Genomic DNA, 21,076 nt, shown 5'->3' with positions numbered 1-21,076 from the left:
CACACACACACACACACACTCTCATTCACTCACACACTCACACACTACGGACAATTTTCCAGAGATGCCAATCAACCTACCATGCATGTCTTTGGACCGGGGGAGGAAACCGGAGTACCCGGAGGAAACCCCCGAGGCACGGGGAGAACATGCAAACTCCACACACACAAGGTGGAGGTGGGAATCGAACCCCCAACCCTGGAGGTGGGTGTGAGGCGAACCACTAATTCACCGTGTCCCCTTAAATATAATCAAACCAATAATAATAAAATGATGTATTATTATATGTAAACATTTCCAGCTACTTTACTAAATACCGTTCCTTCTGTTTTGACTTGTTTACTGACACTCATTAATGACCACATGAGATTTATAGGAAAATACTTTTATTTATTGTCGCCCAGGTCACATCAGTGTAATTTCCTTTTCTTTAATTACAGGACATCTCACTCGTAACAAGTATAAGCCTAAACTCATATAAAACAATTTCATTTACTACATTTTCATTTAATGCGTTCCAACACGACAGCTAACTAACATTCGGTTTCTGACATGATCTCGTTTAAGCAAAACAAAATAATGCACAATATAATGTAAGGATAAATCACACGGTGTAACGTACAGTATAGAGTCGATACAGGTTTAAAGATCTCCGTCAGACATCGTCTTCTGGTGCATTACTTATAAATAGTTTTATAGCTATGATAGCATCATAAAAAAGACTCATCTTTTTAAAAGATACACACTGTCACGCTCGGTATTCTAGCTGTAAATGGTTTTGTGTCACAGAGATAAAATGGATGTGTAGGAATGGATTCATAATGAACATAATGAACGCTACAAGTTAAACACATGCTCAGGTCAGTCAGGGTGTTCTACATTTCCTAATGCATATGTTTTCTTTGGCAAACCCAGCTGGACTCAGAGCCACGCAGGTGAATTGTGTGTTAAAGTCTTCCTGAGAAAAGTCTCTGAACACCACCTTGGTGCGGATGAACTCTGTCCCGTCATCTGACCTGCAGATACAATGTTAGGGTGTAAAATTAGACATAAAGTTCTGTGGAATGATGACAATAATATGGTCTGATCCACAGTTTTATTTCTCTTATATCACAATTAAAAATGTAAATGTATTAATAACAAACCCATGGAGCTACTCGTTAAAGCTACAGTTAATGCAGGAAAAGTCCAACAGACGACTTAGTTCCTGTTCGTAGCCCTTTTCTCGCCGACTTTGTTTTTTTTCTCTCTCTTGAAGTTACTAAGTAAAGTTATTGAGCAACCTTCAAGCGTAAACTAGTGAAAATCTTGCTGTTACAAAGCGCTGGGACTGGAGGCTCCTTTCATTAATGCGGCATTACAGAGAACGTCACCGTGTACGTTTTAGTACCAATTACAGATTGCATTACAAGTTACATCAATATAAAGCTGTGATCTGTGTTAAGACAAGTGTTAAAGCTCAGCAGACAGGAAGTGTGTGTTCTTACTTTCTCTCTGTTTTGGTCACAGTGATGTTTTGATAGACCTTCTCTATAAACTCCCCATTAACCAGCCAGTACACCATGGTCTCATCTCTCAGTCCTCCAGGATTCACTTTACAGCTGATTCTGTGGCCCTGAGCTGGGAAATGAAACACCACAAACATCACAGCGGTTCTGAGTCTAATCTGTAATCAAAACTTGACTTTAAAGCAAACAATTCAAAAGTATTTTATGTTAAAAACAGATTTATGTCTCTCACCGAGCCGTTTGTGCGACAGGTTCTCGATCGTCGGGGCTTTGACTTCAAAACACATTTCAATACGTTAATAAAACTCCACTGCAAAAAATAAACTGTGTGTGTGTGTGTGTGTGTGTGTGTGTGTGTGTGTGTGTGTGTGTGTGTGTGTGTGTGTGTGTGTGTGTGCTGTGCAGAGAGGAAGAAGGAAGAAGGAAGTGTAAAAGTGGTCAAAACAAAACGACTCAGATTCTAAACGTGTGAGACAGAGAAGTGATTCAGATTAAAATGATGATGGATTTATTTCATGGTGATTTGTGTAAATAATCTTGTTTTTACGCACTTGGACGAGCAGCTGATGGAGAGCAGTGGAGCAGCATGACAGCAGTGAGATACACACAGGTAGGTACTGAACACACAACACAACACGACACGTTACACACACTGGAATCACAACAATACACACTGCAGTAGAAAAACGCACTAATATACAACACTAGAGATAGAGACAGAATCTGTAGATCTATATCAAGTTTGATTTCTACTCATCGTTTTTACTGCTTTCAGATATAAACGTTTAAATAAAATTAATACAAAATGTCCAGAAATATATTTTATGCTTTTTATTTCTGCACATAACATCGTTGTCCTCGTATAGAAACCTTATTGCGCACGATTCTGTTCCACGTGTTAAATAAAGGTATAATAATGATCACAGTTTATTATAATAATCAGTCCACTGTGACAAACTGGGGTCATAGAAATAATACGTTTTATAGGAAGGAAAATAGAAATAATTAAAAACTAATTTTCAATAAAATAATAATTATAATGATGTGAACTACGTGCTCCTTTAATACAGGAGCAAAATTCAGCTGTAAGATTTTTAAAGTGTCCTATTTTCGTTTTCTTGTAAAACAAAACGAATTTTTATGGAATAGAAACTGAACTCTATATAAACACATCGTCAGTTGCTATAATTAGATTCAGCAGTTTATTTTATTCATCATCACATTTCTGCCTTCGGACTTGACCGACTTTCTGTCAATAAATAAATTACACTTACATTGTAAAAGTAAATAAAAATTAATCATAATCAACACCAGTGCAGGAAGTGTTTAAAACAGAAAGTAAACCCATTTAAAATAAGGTTTAAAATACGCGTGTTGACATTTTAATAATCTGGAATAAATAATTCATTATTTTAATTATATATAAATATAAAGCTATTCATCGTGTCCAAAGATTATGGAAATGTTTTACATTTAATTTAATAGTTGAACAGTCAGATTAGGTTCATTTAAAGGTTTTTAAGATGTCTGTGGAATTTATTTTAGAGTTAAAACTATTCTGTAAAAATAAAAATAAAAGACTGCAATTCTATATAAAATCACGCCCAATAGTGACATCTGTCGGAAAAGTAAAACAAAAAGAATAAAAAATAAACTACAGTCAGATATCAGTACAAATCAGAGGTCAGTTTATACGTTGTTCTTCCAGCATTTCATCCCATCACCTGAACTACAGGTTCATTCTGAAGACTTCACAACAAAGACATATCATTCGTTTTAAATTCTATTTAACGTAAAAAATCAGTTTTTTATTATCTTAAATTGATCCACAAAGTCATCGTTACACCTTGAGTCAAAAACTAAAAAAGAAAACAGAGATAAAGAGAAGCTTCACCTGTGATGGTGTGAGTCCAGGTCATGGTTCAGGATTCAGAGCGTCGGCACTGAGATGCCGAAGCTTTTAAAGGTTCCCTTACATCATGACTTCTGTTTTTATTCCCTGACGCAACTGTATTCAGGGAACTCTTAATAAAACCACAATAATACGACTTAATGATATGTCAATGTTATCATCTTTATTATAGTTATAGTAAACTATATATATTATTGTTATATACTTAAATACTAACGTGTATATTATGCAGATTTTCTTCTACTTTTTAGTGCAAATGTTTATTTTGCTATTTTATGAATAATAATTTTAAATGTATTTTTAAATGTTCATATTTTGACATTAAATCAAAGTATTTATATTTTACAAAGCAGTGTGGCTCAGGGCTCTGTAATGCTTTATTTATTAATGTTATCTTTATTATTACATGTTTATAGCTCGAGCCCTTTGGGACCGGACGGGTGACTTAAAGGAAACGTATGCAGTAAAGTTTAATAATAACAACAACAATAATGAATCAATAAACAAGCAAAATAAAGCTTTACAGTGAAATAACGAGTCACTTCTTCCGTATTGACTTGATTCAATTTACCTGAGAAGGTACAGTCATGGTAATAATATCTGGAGCTCACACACACACACACACACACACACACACACACACACACACACACACACACACACACACACACACACACACACACACACACACACACACAGGATCGTGTCAGTCTGTAATAATGATGTAATGTAAACAACACAGCAGTTATTCCACTTCATCATCATCCTCCTCATCAAATCGTCATCTGATCAAATTAATCCGCGTGTAACTCAAAGCTTTAATAAACATTTTCTTTAGTCACTTTATTTTCTTCAGCCATAGAGGCTTCGAACAGAATCTTATAAACTTTCCCAAAAGTCCCCTTTCGTATTTTTCTTTTTAACAGCTTTCAGCATCTTTAACTTCATCATCCAAATCGTGTGACATGAAATTCATTGTAAATGACACAAACGAAGAAAAAGCTTTGCCAGTCGTGTACCGTGCTTTTAAAAATCCCCCACCCCCCCCCACCCCCAAGCCGACGGCCGAGAGGAGAAAGTGTGTGTAAAAATTCCTCGGCATCCTGGAACTCCTCCTATCTGCTCATGATTCTGGTCAGTAGGATCACCAGGTTTCCCAAAACAAAACAGAAAAGTTCAGTAAATGAATGACAGGAGGGTTTTTTTCTACGGATGGAACACAATGTCTTTCTAACTGGCAGAGTTTATAAAAAAAAAAAAAAGTTTTTGAGGTTGTCATTTACGGTTAAAAACATTAAGACAGATTAGTATTTTCTTTAAAAAAAAAAAAACGATTATAAAACAAAACACATTTCAAAAACAAAGCCAGACGTCTATTAGATTTCTTTTTTTTCTCCTTTAAATACACAGATGCACAGTGTGTGTGCCAATATACAGTACATTACACACTTTTGGTGATTAAAGTTCCAGTCCCAGTGTCCAGATTAACCCCATAACAGACTGCATATAGTATCTCTCTTTCTCTCTCTCTCTCTCTCTCTCGGGGATGGGCATGGCCGTCACTCAAGACCCAGGATGTAATTGATGCCTTGCACTAGTCCGATTATGACCGGTTGCCAGGCTACGAGATAGCGAAGCCAGTCCAGTAACTGTCCGTACATGACGTGAGGTCTCTCCCATCTTGTCTCCGGTTAAGGAGACAAATTAATCATGAAATAAATACATTTATTTAGGCAGAATTCCAATTAGCCAATCACGTGTCAGTCTCGTTTTATTATTTATTATTTTTTGTGCAGATCCAGGTCTCGAGCTTCAGTTAACGTTCACATCAAACATGAGAATGTGATCTTGGGGCCCCTGAGCGAGGCCCTTGACCCTCAATTTCTCAGTCGTATAATAAGGTGATAAGAATGTAGGTCGCTCTGTATAAGGACCTGGATGCCGGAAACGTAAACGTCTTTTGCCCCTTTTCCACCGAGGCAGTTTGAGTGCAGGTTCTGAGCCTAATTTAGAACCAGTTCTTTCTGTTTCGACCGCCAAAGCACCGGCTCCGAACCAGGAAAAGTGGTTCTTAAGTAGCACCAAAACGTCGCTGGTCTAGACTTAAGAACCGCTTGGGGCGGGAGCTGGGGGCGGGGCTACTGTTAGCACATTTGATAATGTACCTTAAGTATACTAATGTTTAATACACTTTTACTTTACCGCGATATGATACATTATCAGCACACATGATAGTAGGTAGCTACATGCTAAGGCTAATTTTTTTCTGTGTTAATGATAAAATAACGTTATGTACTTTATCGATTACAACCTCCGTTTATACAGATTACACGGAGCCGCACGTACACGTTTTATTCGCCACGTTTGGATGCCAATGTAGGTTCGCAAAGCCATGAGCATTAACAGTAAAGCAACATCTGCCATTGTTGTTGTGTTTGTGTTTGCTGCTGCTGCGCTAATATCGCTGGGACACGTGACACGTATACAGTGACGTCACACTCGGCGCTGTGATGCTCTCTAGCTGGTGGAAAGGCAAACCGGTTCTTAGAAGGTTCGCCAGTGGAACCAACTTTGAACCAGCAGTAGCGCTAGCTCTGAACCAGCACCCGGTTCTTTCCGGTGGAAAAGGGGCATTTGATGTCGGTGTATCGGTCCGATCTCCGGGTCTAATTTCTGACAGGAGCGGAAAAGTTTGTGTTGTAGATCTATAGAGTAATAATCTGAGTTAATCTATGAGTTAGAGCGTAAAAGTAGGTGTTTTTTGCCCCATTCAGTATAAACCCAAGTCGTCCCCGACACCCACGTCACGCTCAGAGACGCAGCGGTCACTCCATCATTCTCACGTCTGATGTGAATGTCCGTGTCTGAAGCTCCGTCTGGATCGCTGCACGTGTGTTCCTATTAAAGTGGCCAGGTTGACTCGGCCAGGGTAAAGAAACAAAATGGATCAGTTTTACATTTACAGTGAAAACTTCAGCATCATGAGCAACACAAACAAACAAACACACAAGTCATTACCCAGTAAGACAATGAATCATTAGCTTGTTTAAGTCGATATGTTGAGACACTCACTATGTGACTCCACACTTTAGGTTTCAGTCTGAGACGCTGTTTAAAAGAAACTCCAGCATGACTGTAGCTGTACGATTCCAATAAAAACGAAAGTTTTTCCGAGTTAGTGATAAAAAAAGTGGGACATTAATGTGGACATCGCACCATGGTTTCTGTTTACATTTCACTTATTGTACACATGTAATTAACCTTTAACGATAAATAATAATTCTCTCTGATCGACCAATCACACACACACACACACACACACACACACACACACACACACACACACACACACACACACACACACACACACACACACAAAGGATACGGATTACTGAACATTCTCTTCAGGTCCACCTTTTCCTTGCAGTATGGGCAGGTCTGTTTCTTACCCACGATGCACCAGCCTCGTATGCAGAACTCGTGAAATCTGGGAGAAAACTGTCAAGGAAAAACGTGACGTTATGTTTGAGACGTTGAGACGCGGAACGGCGCATTAAAGCGATCCGTTCAGGTGTTCAGGAGATAGAATTATAGAATGAATTACAGAATATTTAATCGGACGGTTTTAAAGGACGACACTTTCATTTTAAGCTTTCCCACATTGCTGAGGTTACAATATTTGGGTCAAACTTTAACTGGCCAAACTGGGTCAGTTAAAGACCGTGTAGAATCGCAGACGCCACGGAGACGTGTCTCGCTCTACGATAGCGGTCGTCTACTTCCTCTTGGACTTTATAATGAACGTCAATATATTTGTTCTGGAGATTTTGTTCTGAACACTGTGATGCAAATGTGTTCACACAAACCACCACCAGAAGAACCGCAGATTCCAGACTAGAATAAGAAGAAGCTGTAAAGCTGCAGCAGCTCCAGCAGACAGAACATGTGGGCGAGTCAGTCAACAACAACACAGCGTTAAATAAAGTATGTACATAAAGAACAGAGATGTAGAAATGTGGAAGTAACCTAAAAGCAGCGTGTGTTGTGGTTACAGAGCGTACAGATGTGAGACGACGTGCACTATAAGGTATTTTACCGGTATGGACTGAGGTCTGATCTCAAAGTCTGATCCATGTGGCGAATGTCACATGCTAAATGCTTCACGATCACTACATCTGAAACCGTCTGAACATCTACCGAGTTCTTCACCGTCACCACCAAATAGCAGCTGAGGAACGGTGTTCCGGAGGACGTAGGATCTACATCGATCTGTTCCAGACTGAATCTGACACTTCCTTTAAATCGCCAACGGCGGACGAGTGAAACAAACCGTTCTGTGGTTTGGGTGATAAACGTCGGAAGCTCGGAACAGTAACACACACGTTTCCTTGTGCTTTTTGCCTGGAAAAAATATATAGATTATCCCCAGTGATGACATGCAGAAATCTACACATAGTGATGAGAAGTTCACAGCCAGTTCCTCTTCCTTATTTTATCTCTCACAATCGAGCCGAGGCACTGACACGTAGCGCGGTCATGTGGAAATCGGCCGAAGGACGTGTTCAGACAGCAGTGAACACACACAGCAGTGAACGCGCGCGCGCACACACACACAGCAGTGAACGCGCGCGCGCACACACACACAGCAGTGAACGCGCGCGCGCACGCACACACAGCAGTGAACGCGCGCGCGCACGCGCACACAGCAGTGAACGCGCGCACACAGCAGTGAACGCGCGCACACAGCAGTGAACGCGCGCACACAGCAGTGAACGCGCGCACACAGCAGTGAACGCGCGCACACAGCAGTGAACGCGCGCACACAGCAGTGAACGCGCACACACACACAGAGCAGTGAACGCGCACACACACACAGAGCAGTGAACGCGCACACACACACACAGCAGTGAACGCGCGCACACACACACAGCAGTGAACGCGCGCACACACACACAGCAGTGAACGCGCGCACACACACAGCAGTGAACGCGCGCACACACACAGCAGTGAACGCGCGCACACACACACAGCAGTGAACGCGCGCACACACACACAGCAGTGAACGCGCGCACACACACACAGCAGTGAACGCGCGCACACACACACAGCAGTGAACGCGCGCACACACACACAGCAGTGAACGCGCGCACACACACAGAGCAGTGAACGCGCGCACACACACAGAGCAGTGAACGCGCGCACACACACAGAGCAGTGAACGCGCGCACACACACAGAGCAGTGAACGCGCGCACACACACAGCAGTGAACGCGCGCACACACACACAGCAGTGAACGCGCGCACACACACACAGCAGTGAACGCGCGCACACACACACAGCAGTGAACGCGCGCACACACACACAGCAGTGAACGCGCGCACACACACACAGCAGTGGACGCGCGCACACACACACAGCAGTGGACGCGCGCACACACACACAGCAGTGGACGCGCGCACACACACACAGCAGTGGACGCGCGCACACACACACAGCAGTGGACGCGCGCACACACACACAGCAGTGGACGCGCGCACACACACACAGCAGTGGACGCGCGCACACACACACAGCAGTGGACGCGCGCACACACACACAGCAGTGAACGCGCGCACACACACACAGCAGTGAACGCGCGCACACACACACAGCAGTGAACGCGCGCACACACACACAGCAGTGAACGCGCGCACACACACACAGCAGTGAACGCGCGCACACACACACAGCAGTGAACGCGCGCACACACACACAGCAGTGAACGCGCGCACACACACAGCAGTGAACGCGCGCACACACACACAGCAGTGAACGCGCGCACACACACACAGCAGTGAACGCGCGCACACACACACAGCAGTGAACGCGCGCACACACACACAGCAGTGAACGCGCGCACACACACACAGCAGTGAACGCGCGCACACACACACAGCAGTGAACGCGCGCACACACAGAGCAGTGAACGCGCGCACACACAGAGCAGTGAACACGCACACACACACAGAGCAGTGAACACGCACACACACACAGAGCAGTGAACACGCACACACACACAGAGCAGTGAACACACACACACACACAGAGCAGTGAACACACACACACACACACACACACACACACACACACACACACAGAGCAGTGAACACACACACACACACAGAGCAGTGAACACACACACACACACAGAGCAGTTAACACACACACACACAGAGCAGTTAACACACACACACACACACAGAGCAGTTAACACACACACACACACACAGAGCAGTTAACACACACACACACACACACAGAGCAGTGAACACACACACCTCCGGAAACACGCCCACTGTACGTTGTGGTAACGGAACCCCTGGAATTTAGTGAATGCTGTGAACACACACCCGGAGCAGTGGGCAGCCATTTATGCTGCGGCGCCCAGGGAGCAGTTGGGGTGGTTCTGTGCCTTGCTCAAGGGCACCTCAGTCATGGTATTGCAGGCCCGAGACTCGAACCCACAACCTTAGGGTTAGGAGTCAAACTCTCTACCCATTAGGCCACGACTTCCCCAACTTTAACCGCCTTCCTTATCATCTTAGTACTTTAGGAGTAAGAAGCACTGAGAATTGTATGTTATGTATAAAAGGTTCTATATAAATATGATTAGTTTACAACATTTTACAACACACCAATACAACATTTAACTGACTGTATATTACAATCACACCCCCAGTGTCACCCAGATGAGGATGGGTTCCCCCTTGAGTCCGGTTCCTCTCAAGGTTTCTGCCTTTACCAATTTAAGGCAGTATTTCCTCGCCACTGCTGCCTGAGTCACCTCAGACTTGCTCATAGGGGAATAAATACATACACACTGTGAACTATATACATCTAATAATAATCTAGAATTTTTATTCTGTTAATTCTTATTTCTTTTATTATTCGTTATTTCCTTTATCATTAATTATGTTTACCTTCTGCTCTGTGTTTATGTTCTGTAAAGCTGCTTTGTGACGATGTCTATTGTAAAAAGCGCTATACAAATAAACTTGAGTTGAATTGAATTTTACATGGAGAGGTGACGTAATCATTCAATGAAAAAAAGGAGTAGAAATACAAGTACTCAGAAAAACTGAATTATCTGTACGTGTGCGTGTGTGTGTGCGCGTGTGTGTGCGTGGGGGCGTGTGTGTGTGTGCGTGCAGCGGATTTGCGCAAGGAAGATGCAATTGAAAAATGTGCTGCATCAGAGAAACGTCATCCTGTGTTGGTTTTGCAGGTCACCGAGTTCACATGTGACTCATGCAGTAATGACGTCAGTATGAACGCATAAACATGACATTTTGGTCACACCGTACGCTCTCACATGAACGTCGTTATCTGTGGTTTATCAACTCACAGCTCGTCTCGCCCTTATGGTCCGTGCGACTCTAATATTAACTGGTAGTTAGTGTGTAAGGATACACGTGGTTGCAGGACAGTCTGTAGGTGTTCTCCATGATCCCTTCTTCGTCCACGCTCACCAGGATGGGCTGACCGCACACGGCGCAGATGCTGTCCGAAAGGTGTTTCGTGGGCATTCCTGATGCGCTGTAATACTGACCACAGAGGGGTGAAAGAGTAACAACACATCAGTCAGGAACCGTGACACACGATCTGACCTTCTCCACATATACAACCTTACAGTCCATCACGAGAGACGTCCATCAGACGCGGAGAGCACTGTGGCTTCGTTAGGATTCAAACTCACACCCTTACAGAATCCTACAGATACTCACCCCTATTGTGGAAGCCATGAAGTCTGCACACATCTCAGCAAAATCCCTGCCCAGGACACCGTAATACAGGCCATAAAACAGCATGGAAACCCCAAAATCCATCGAATCCTCCGGCTTTATTCTGATCAAGAAATAATAATAATAATAAAAGTGCCAACATCGTAAACACTAAATCATGAGTAGTAATAAAAAAGTATTAAAATAAGGCCATCCTTAAAAATATATTTGTTTGCCGTAACCCGACCAACCGTCAATTTAGGACCGACTTGATTTTTTTATTTTTTTTTTGCTTTAAGTCCGACCGACTCGCCGGTTGTAAATTTGCGTTAAGACCCAAATTTTTTTTTTTTTACTGGAAAAGTTCTGGAAAAACTCCAGCATCAAAATAAGGTTTGCGATGATGCGCCCGAAGGCACGGGGTGAAGACCCAGTCAGTGACGTCACAATATCCTCATTTGTTTAGTCATACCGACGTCATCACCATCACCGAAACTTTTCTTTTTACATTGAAACTTGAAAAAATATATATATAGACCTACAGACCGACCCTTTTTTTTTTTTTTTTTTTTTACTGTTACAGCAAAACCAAAATATTTTTAAGGCTGTCCTGAGTAACAAATATTTTTTTAAAAATTCCCAGCATGTGATCGTGTTATTTTTAAAAGTTATGATTCATTTAAAACTCGACTTTATTTTCCTTCTCTCTCTGAAAGCATGTGACGCTTTTGTTATTCTTTTTCCTGTTTCCTTTTGTTAAACACCTTCCTGACTGAAGTCACACCGTTTTCCACTGAATAAAATAATCGCAGAGTCACGAAGCGTTTCTCGTCATGACGGTGATCTGTTCATCACGGAACACGATGAGATATTAAAACACAGCGACACGCTGGAGGTAATAACTGGCCTTTTCACACATCGGTACTTTAAGATGTCTGAAATCATCAGTTATTAACTAGTAATTTTATTAATTACATCACAGAGCACACAGAGCAGTGAACAACACAGTTTACGCAGCTTCATGACTGTGGAATCAATTTTAAGTCCCTTATTTACATTTACAGCAATAATCAGATGCTCTTATCTACAGTGACCTTTTTATTTCAGTTTATACACCCGAGCAATTGAGGGTTAAGGGCCTCTCTGGGGCCCGGCAGTGAACACGTTCGAACTCATGCCCTTCCGATCAGTAGTCCAACACCTTAACCACATCCCCTTATGGTAAAGAACAGTTTCTTGTGAACTAAATCACCAGGCTCTTCTTTTATTAGGTTATTTCCACCAACAATGCTAAACAGCGATCAGGGTGGTGTCCAGGGTGGTGGTCATTGTTTTGGGAACTGATTCGTTTTAAAAAGAAGTCAAAAGTTGTAAAGTCTACTTTCTCTTCATATGTCCTTCACTTGCTGGAATTACACGTCAACCTACACAAGATGACTCCGGACGTTAATGCTACACCTTTGTGTTGGTGTAAAACAGCGTCGTGTCTCTAATCACATACAGACACAATGTAGGAGTTATTGTGAACATTAATAAGGTGCTGTTGGGGTTTGATGATTTAAAACTGTCCTTTCTGTATTAGTAAATCATTTTAATAGTAAGGACAAAGGGCTCTGACATGGTGTCTAATGGATGTGTATTTAATATAAATAAAGAACGCAGGCGAGTGACTGAACATACAGCTGCTTTACTGTATAAGTGAAAGCAATCAATGAGCTGTGTTATTAAAGGTGCGGTCTCTGTTGTTTGAAATCCAATGTTGACATACAAAATCACCAAAACAAACACACCCCCAACCCAAAGGGGTCCCACCCCTGTATCGATAGCTCCGCCCACACATACATACGTAACCCGGGCGACTAACGGAAAGAAACGTGTCTTTATCATAGCTGAAGGGAAGAACAATACGATTGTAGATAAACAAACAAGCAAAAATGCCACACAAGCATAATGATGTAAAGGACAAAGGCATATATTAGTTCTGTGTAACAAAGCAAAACCAACGTTACTCACCTATCGAGAAGGAAAAAAGCGCCTCGGCGTCTTAAGTAAAGTCGGCCACATATTCACAGGTCGGAGTTTCCCGAGTCGATAACTCCTGAGCTAAACGCTGTTACTACACAAAACGCGGTTGTAGCTGCCTCTCTACATTACTACGATAGAAAAGAGGTGTTATTTGTGTAGTAACAGCGTTTAGCTCAGGAGTTATTGACTCGGGAAACTCCAACCTGTGAATATGTGGCCAACTTCCTGCTCCTTCACTTCTCTCCAGCGCTGGAAAGCTGATCCTATATTAACACGTCCTACTTCTTGTCCTTATCGTAAGTCTTTCTTCTCTTTCTTTCTTTGTTTTTATCCTCCATGTCGATGTTAAAACCGCTTTCTGCTAATGTCACACACGCGCACCGAACACTCTCTCCGCCCATATCGACAAGACACGCCCCTTTCTGCTCTTTGGCTACACGTTTGTTTTGATTTTTGTTTAGTCTGTCATCCCGACTCAGTTTTCTGAAGCATTTCTCAAACAACGCATACCGCACCTTTAATGCTGAACAGTATTAAAGTATTTCACAGTATATTGTACTATATTTACATTTACGGCATTTGGCAGACACCCTTATCCAGAGCGACTTGCATTGAGGGTTAAGGGCCTTGCTCAGGGGCCCAGCAGTGGCAGCTTAGTGGACCTGGGATTCAAACTCACAACCTTCCGATCTGTCGTTAAACACCTTAACCACTTGGCTACGACATCCCTACATAAATAAACGTAACCTATATAAACCTTTCTTGACACGAAGTGCCGCTGACGTCCCCGTGTTGATTTAACGGAGTGTAAAACTCACCTAAATATCAAATTGATGCCGAAGAGCGTGAACATGACTACGCTGTAGCCCACAATGCCTGTCGTGTAGCTGATCTTGTACAAGAGGAAAAACCATTTGTAAACCAATCTAGAGAGAGAGAGAAAAGAGGTATGAGTAGTAAACAACCCCCTGACCAAACCATGACCCTGTGAGTCATAAGTCACCATGACAGCGTGACACTGATGTTATGCCGATGTTAGAGTTCACAGGAAAAAAAGAAGAATCTAATACGTAATTATAGGTCAGGGGTCGGCGACCTTAGACACTTGGAGCCGTTTCCCTCAGGAAAAAAAAACACAGGGAGCCACAAAACCCTTCTGACATCTAAAATGAAGAGAACCGCGTATATCGTTTTTTTACCTTTAGGGTAAGTGTAGAAAAAACTGTAGTGTTGTATTTATGACATCAATGACCTGCTACAGAGTAAATGACATTTTATTTCTGCAGGCAAACAAAAATATTTTGAACAGTTTGAACTAACCTTAACAAAAAAGACGCTGAGACGAAAGTTACTATCGAAGAAAACGTTCGACGTCTAATCGAGTCGTCTTCGTATTCATGACATCAACATTTTAACTCGCCGGCTGCAGCAAACCAAAACTGCGTCTGCTTCTGTTTCGGATTTCGCAAGGCGGCGATTATGACGCGTATTTTGAGCGACAAACAAATTAAACGCAGTTTATTTTAATTTCATTTTTAAAAAAAATCTAACTAACTAAAATAAAATAAATCTAATTTAAATATTTATATTCAAAATCTACAGGAAGCCGCAGCAGAGGGATGAAAGAGCCGCGGGTCGCCGACCCCTGGTCTAGGTGATGTGTGACAATAATAATAATAATAATAATAATAATAAACAATAATACACCCACTTCCCCATCCAACCCCATCCCATCAGATCTCTACCTTGGTGTTGTGCATTCCAAGGGTTTGCGTGTGGCACGGAACGTGATGAAAGCGGTGACAATGGAGAAGATGAACCACGTCACCAAGAATCTCCACCAGTGCAGCTTAGTGGTGAAGTAAAGAGGCACCACCCACATCTGAAACAGGGTCACCAACTGCAGAACAGACAGAACGTGTTTATACAGGATTACGGTTTAGATTTAAACAGATCTGTATTCATAAGATAGAGTCGTAAACATGAGTGTAAAGTAAGGAGCCCCCTTAGGGTTAATGACAAGGGGAAAGGTCACATAACACAAATAAATCGAGTGAGTCCGAAACAGGCACCCTGACCGACGCTGCGACAGGCATCGAGAACAATCGCACCCGGATTCGGACCTCAGCAAACGTACGCCGTGTGATAACCACCAAAAACGTGTGTGTGGAAACAGTTTCAGGTTCCTTTATGTGAAGCTCACTGAAGGTCCCAAACCTCCTCCTGCATCCCTGGAGATAAACCCGAGCTTTACATCAGCCATCTTTAATATCCAGTAGCAACCGATGGACACATGACAAATAAACAGGAAACTTAAATGGTGACACAGAAAACAAGAATAAGAGGGAATACGTTTCTACTTTTAAACTGTGACGTCCCAGCGGTCGAGTTTATATTTCAACCCAACACCACATGCTGACTCACTCACTTTCACATCACCATACAGTCGCTCATTTATACTGAGACACACCGACCGCAACTCACTGAATCTCTTCCGTTTAAACACAAACGTGTAGAAATTCTCTTTATATAAAAACTCCAAACTACTATATTTTTTTATTCTCGTCTACGTAAAGGTAAGGCTATTTATACCAGGATGTAAATTCCTGCTTAAACGGATAAGAAATATAAAAGAGGAATCAAAAGCATTACGTTTTAGTGATAATTCTCTGAGGGAAAAAAAATTCTGTTCGTTTAGAATCCATTCGTTTCTAATATTTACCACCTGCATGAGATCTGATCTGCTCTGATCCGTCTCTGCGAGTCCCTGCGGTGAATAATGCTGTTAAAAGTATTGAAGATAATATTAGCATCTAAAATGTTCTTTAGTCTGAAGTTTTGCTCGAATCTTCCTTCGTCTGTGGAACGAACCCGTTTCTGACGGAAGGCGACAGGTCTTTGGTATTTTAATCCGACATTAACGTCCGATATCGCTTTATATCTTCTACGATTAGAGTCTAATGAGTTTTTCTGATTACTGATGTGTTTTAGATTCTCAGATATATTAACAGTCACCTGTGTTCTATAATTTCACACCTCGGTGCTCCTAATATTTACTTTATCCTTACTAATGGCTGTAACCATAGAGTGATTTAGGAGATAAACAACATCAGGCAATGATTTCATATCAAACATTAAAGAGACGTTAAAGTTTGCAAACGCAACATCGCCACCTAGCGGTCAAGCACAGAATATGTTAAAGTTTTGTGGTCATTTTCATATCCTTTTATTTTACCCTTATCTGAAATGTGTAAAATTTCTTCAGATGGATTTTTACTACTTCATTACTAGAACACGTCTGATCTATATTACTAATGTAATACTATATTACATTACTAGAACACGTCTGATCTATATTACTAATGTAATACTACATTACATTACTATAACACATCCTATAACACCAGGTTTTTCCTCAAAGACACTTGTGGACTCGTCACCTGACAGGTGCAATGTCATCCCTCAACCAAAAGTTTGACAAGTACTCAGTGACACGTCACTAATAATCGGACACTGTGATCTTTAGCATGTTGTGTTTTAACCAGGGCGTAGTGCAGGGCGTAGTGCAGGGCGTAGTGCAGGGCGTAGTGCAGGGCGTAGTGCAGGGCGTAGTGCAGGGCGTAGTGCAGGGCGTAGTGCAGGGCGTAGTGCAGGGCGTAGTGCAGGGCGTAGTGCAGGGCGTAGTGCAGGGCGTAGTGCAGGGCGTACTCACGTTGTAAGATCTGGCTTGACGCTGTTTCCACTGCACCAGGACGAGCTGTGCGATGACGAGCGTGACGATGAGAATGAGCACCATCTCAGCGTGCATGGCTTCGTGCCCTTTGTGTTTGGCATGCATCCTCGCATGTTCCAGCCTGTCATACATAAAGAAGGAGATGTTCAAGATTAACTCAGAATCCTAAACTTAAACCTGCCTCCGTTACGTCTGATGTGATGTTCTGGGTGAAAAAGTTAGCCGTCGTTTCGAGTTTCAGAGACAGGAACAGAGTCCGAGTCTGAGCTAAAAAAAAAAATAATAAAATACCGACGTGTCTACGGAAATATCAAGATGGTTTAAAGACCTGAAATTTATATTTATTTATATTTATTTATTTAAAATGTTTTTGACAGAATTGGATGTGAGATAAAAATCAAGCTGAGGAGAGAATTACATGGGCAGGTGGAAGGGCAGAAATAACAAATAACCCGAGTCACACAAAGCCTAGAACAATGAGTCAGTATTTCCCCAGTATTCAGGTTCTACTTGTTGGCTGTATGTTTACAGACATAAACACGTCATGCCATAATCCTGCGCACAGACTTATTTAACATCAACAGCTCATCGTGAGTTTTTTCTTCATGAAATAAAGTTCTAAACAAACCTCCACTGAACATTAGCGTTAATTATAATCATTAGTGAATGGTTATAATCAACGTTATTAACGTGTTCACGAAGCACAGCGGTCGTCGGGTCGGGTAACGGCATCCGAGACGTAACCAGACGCTAAATATTAGAACTTCATAAAAAAAAGAAAAAAAAAAGAAAGAAAGACAGAAAAGACAAACCTCCACTTCTCCTCTGGTGAAAGATGCGAGAGGTCGACCTAAGAGAAGGAAATGACATTCAGGTCAAGAGAGATTTTACAATTACACATTAAAGCTTTTATTTATTGTTTATTAGAATATTCATCTGTATATTATAATGTTCATACTATAAATATTATACAGCTCTCTCTTGCTGCTTATTGCACTTTTCTTTAGATGCCAAACCGCCTCGAACTTGTCCGTGTGTAATGACAATAAAATCGAATCGGATCCGACCGAACGACGTCAACAGTAATAAATAAATAAATAAATATTTCCTTTTTCCAGAGCTGGGATATTCCACAGAACAACTCGTGAACGTTCTGTAAAACATTTCACACGTTTCTACTCGTGTGTTAAAAACAACCACTTAAACGTGTCAAACTATTTAATCTAATTTTGAACCCTATGAGCTGTTCAGAGGTCAGATTTTTATATCACGTGAGTCACAGACAATAAAACACTGAAGTTTGGGAGTCACCATCTGCAGTAATAACACTAATAAAACTCCGGTGGTGACGTCGAGGCGTTCAGAAAGACAGAAAGCAGGTTTGTCTTCATGAAATTATTTTTAGACCTTTATTTTTTTAATTTAAAAATAATAATTTTTATGACACACAATATTTATTTGTTATATTTGTCTATGATAAAAGAAATATAAAAAAAATTTATGTATAAATATGAATTATTATAATATACAATGATGCATCGTACAAAAATAACAATAAAACTAAAAATATAGCAGTAAAAATATTTACTTAGTGTTACTTATATTTAAAAATAATTCACATTTTTAAAGATCATTTACAAAAAAATAGTAATAATAAATAAAATAATCATAGATTGTAAACAGATTTGTTATATATGTGTTTATAAAAAAAAAACAATAGTAAAGATATCATTTCTCTACACACACACACATCCCCCCACACACACACCTCTACACATACACACACACATCCCCCTACACACCCACATCTTTACACACCCACACACCTCTACACACACCTCTACACACACACACATCCCCCTACACACATCTACACACACACCTCTACACACACACACCCACCTCTACACACACACACACCCCCACCCACCTCTACACACACACACACACACCCCCACCCACCTCTACACACACACACACACACACACCCCCACCTCTACACACACACACACACCCCCACCCACGTCTACACACACACACACACACACACACACACACACACCTCTACACACACACACACACACCCACGTCTACACACACACACCCCCACCCACCTCTACACACACACACACACACCCACGTCTACACACACACACACACACACCCACGACGACACACACACACACACACCCACGTCTACCCCCACACACACCACCCCCGTCTACCCACACACCACACCACACCACGTCTACACACCACACACACCCCAAACACCCCCACCTCTACACACACACACACCCCCACACTCTACACACATCACACCCCCCCCACGTCTACACACACACACACACCACACCCCCACCCACCTCTACACACACACACACACACCCACGTCTACACACACACACACACACACCCACGTCTACACACACACACACACACACACCCACGTCTACACACACACACACCCACGTCTACACACACACACACACCCCCACCTCTACACACACACACACACCCCCACCTCTACACACACACACACCCCCACCCCACCCAACACACACACCACCCCCCCGCCACCACACTCTACACACAACACCCACACTCCCCACCCTCACACACCCCACCCCACCCACACCCACCCCACCTCTACACACACACACACACCCCACCTAACACACACACACACCCCACCTCTACACACACACACACACACCCACCTCTACACACACACACACCCCCACCTCTACACACACACACACACACACACCCCTCTACACACACACACCCACCTCTACACACACAAATTGTATCTACACAAGAAGCAGATTAGCAGATTATGACACAATCTCATGACATATTGACGCTCATCTTGACCCAAATCTCAGCATTAAAAGAATATTCTGTATTGTTTGTACATGTTCTTTACCTTAAACGTCAGTATTCTAACACGGTAACGTTTATGAAGTCTTTCTGTTAGAAAGAAAACAACACGTGAAATAAATAAATTGCTTAAAAGTGTTAATCACAGCCGTCCATCTGTCTGAACGCTGCTCATCTGGACGCATCCCAAATCTCTTCCTGCTCCCTACATCAGTGGCCTACGTGGGAAAATATGGCGTCCTCATTCTAGTGTGCTACTTGTGTGCTACAGTGCGATTTGGGACACCGCCCGTCGCCTGTCGCCTGGCCAATCAGAGCCGTTAGCATTTAGCTCGGTTAGCTGCGTTCTGTCAAAACCTCGAAGCTCGTTAAACACGTCGCGTCTCAGTCCGACAAACACGGCGAGTCCGAGAGTAAAACCGCGGAGCTGTCGTTACCTGAGGGGCTTCGTGTCCGTGCCCGTGGTCGTGTCCGTGTTCTACGCCTCCAACCTCCACCTCAAACACCCCCGCCATCTTAGGGAGCGCTGACACAACCCGACGCTACCGGCAACGTCCGGGTGACTCGAGCTACGAGCCAATCAACATACAGCTTCCGGGTCGCGTTTCCGTCTTTAAGGAACTCTAGTGAGCCTTGTGGACATTTTAGGGGTCCAAGCACTGATGCTGCTGTTTATGTGTGTTATTGTTAATATTTATAACCACACAGTCCTGTACACATTATTATTATTATTATTATTATTATTATTATTATTATTATTATTATTATTATTATTAGTTTATGTGTGTTGTTGTTAATGTTTATAACCACACAGTACTGCACACAACATGACAAACTCACTTTATTATACTAGATATCACCTTTGGTTTGGTTTGTTTTCACACATTTGTGGTTAAAAAGCTGTGAGTGAGACCGTAAAGCTCAATAAGTCAAAAACCAGGTTTAAAAACAATAAAGCTGCCACTTCAATCAGTTCTGTTCGGTTCCAATACAGTGCCTCAGGTTGGGAGCAAAAAACACACACAAACAGAGCTAATAATAATAATAATAATAATAATAATAATAATAATAATAATAATAATAACTGCTGTTGCAGTGGTCAGGTTTGTGCTCAGGTCAAATTATGTTCATCTGTTAGTTACTCAGGAGTTCTGGTGCTTTCACTTGAACATAAACTGTTGTAGAAATAACATTATTTACATTTACATCATTTACATTCACATTATTTACATTTACATCATTTACATTCACATT

The 21,076-nt window shown here is 42.1% G+C and overlaps 2 protein-coding genes and 1 long non-coding RNA gene across 5 annotated transcripts; 1 reads left to right on the top strand and 2 right to left on the bottom strand.

Annotated features, from left to right (window-relative positions):
* Window positions 1-369: 369 nt before the first annotated feature.
* LOC113647546 (interleukin-1 receptor type 2-like) lies at window positions 370-3,843 on the bottom strand. Its single transcript, XM_027154313.2, has 5 exons — window positions 3,403-3,843; window positions 2,060-2,125; window positions 1,741-1,782; window positions 1,488-1,620; window positions 370-1,016 (listed from the first exon to the last, which is right to left on the bottom strand). The coding sequence occupies exons 1-5, from the start codon at window positions 3,425-3,427 to the stop codon at window positions 866-868; spliced, it is 417 nt and encodes a 138-aa protein (XP_027010114.2). The 5' UTR covers window positions 3,428-3,843; the 3' UTR covers window positions 370-865.
* Window positions 1,614-4,118, top strand: LOC113647547. Its single transcript, XR_003441691.2, has 2 exons — window positions 1,614-2,118; window positions 3,837-4,118. It is a non-coding gene; the product is annotated as an uncharacterized LOC113647547 (long non-coding RNA).
* A 541-nt stretch (window positions 4,119-4,659) lies between these two features.
* On the bottom strand, window positions 4,660-20,408 carry rnf121 (ring finger protein 121). Of its 3 annotated transcripts, none has more exons than XM_027154311.2 (9): window positions 20,260-20,406; window positions 17,752-17,789; window positions 16,919-17,060; window positions 14,952-15,106; window positions 14,025-14,132; window positions 11,185-11,305; window positions 10,871-11,004; window positions 6,806-6,907; window positions 4,660-5,100 (listed from the first exon to the last, which is right to left on the bottom strand). In XM_027154311.2, exons 1-9 carry the CDS (start codon window positions 20,335-20,337, stop codon window positions 4,980-4,982), a joined length of 999 nt encoding a protein of 332 aa, XP_027010112.1. In that variant the 5' UTR covers window positions 20,338-20,406; the 3' UTR covers window positions 4,660-4,979. The 3 variants fall into 3 exon arrangements, with proteins under 3 accessions (XP_027010112.1, XP_047661597.1, XP_027010113.1); XM_047805641.1 differs by lacking the exon at window positions 20,260-20,406 and adding an exon at window positions 19,869-19,973; XM_027154312.2 differs by lacking the exon at window positions 14,025-14,132 and having other exon boundaries at window positions 20,260-20,408.
* Between the last annotated feature and the right edge of the window lie 668 nt (window positions 20,409-21,076).

The sequence above is a fragment of the Tachysurus fulvidraco genome, chromosome 21, assembly GCF_022655615.1.
Source record: "Tachysurus fulvidraco isolate hzauxx_2018 chromosome 21, HZAU_PFXX_2.0, whole genome shotgun sequence".
Lineage (NCBI taxonomy): Eukaryota > Metazoa > Chordata > Actinopteri > Siluriformes > Bagridae > Tachysurus > Tachysurus fulvidraco.
The sequence above is the reverse complement of the archived record's forward strand: the minus strand, read 5'-3'. Positions and strand labels throughout refer to the sequence as shown.

Excerpts from the sequence above, each read along its gene's own strand:
- rnf121 (XM_027154311.2), bottom strand. The coding sequence starts at position 20,337 with ATGGCGGGGGTGTTTGAGGTGGAGGTTGGAGGCGTAGAACACGGACAC. Across the intron at positions 17,061-17,751 it reads TCACCAGAGGAGAAGTGGAG|GCTGGAACATGCGAGGATGC; the intron begins GTTTGTCTTTTC and ends TATGTATGACAG. Across the intron at positions 11,306-14,024 it reads GGCATCAATTTGATATTTAG|AATAAAGCCGGAGGATTCGA; the intron begins GTGAGTTTTACA and ends TTTCTTGATCAG.
- LOC113647546 (XM_027154313.2), bottom strand. The coding sequence starts at position 3,427 with ATGACCTGGACTCACACCATCACAG. Across the intron at positions 1,621-1,740 it reads CCTGTCGCACAAACGGCTCG|CTCAGGGCCACAGAATCAGC; the intron begins GTGAGAGACATA and ends TTCATTTCCCAG. Across the intron at positions 1,017-1,487 it reads GTGACCAAAACAGAGAGAAA|GTCAGATGACGGGACAGAGT; the intron begins GTAAGAACACAC and ends TTGTATCTGCAG.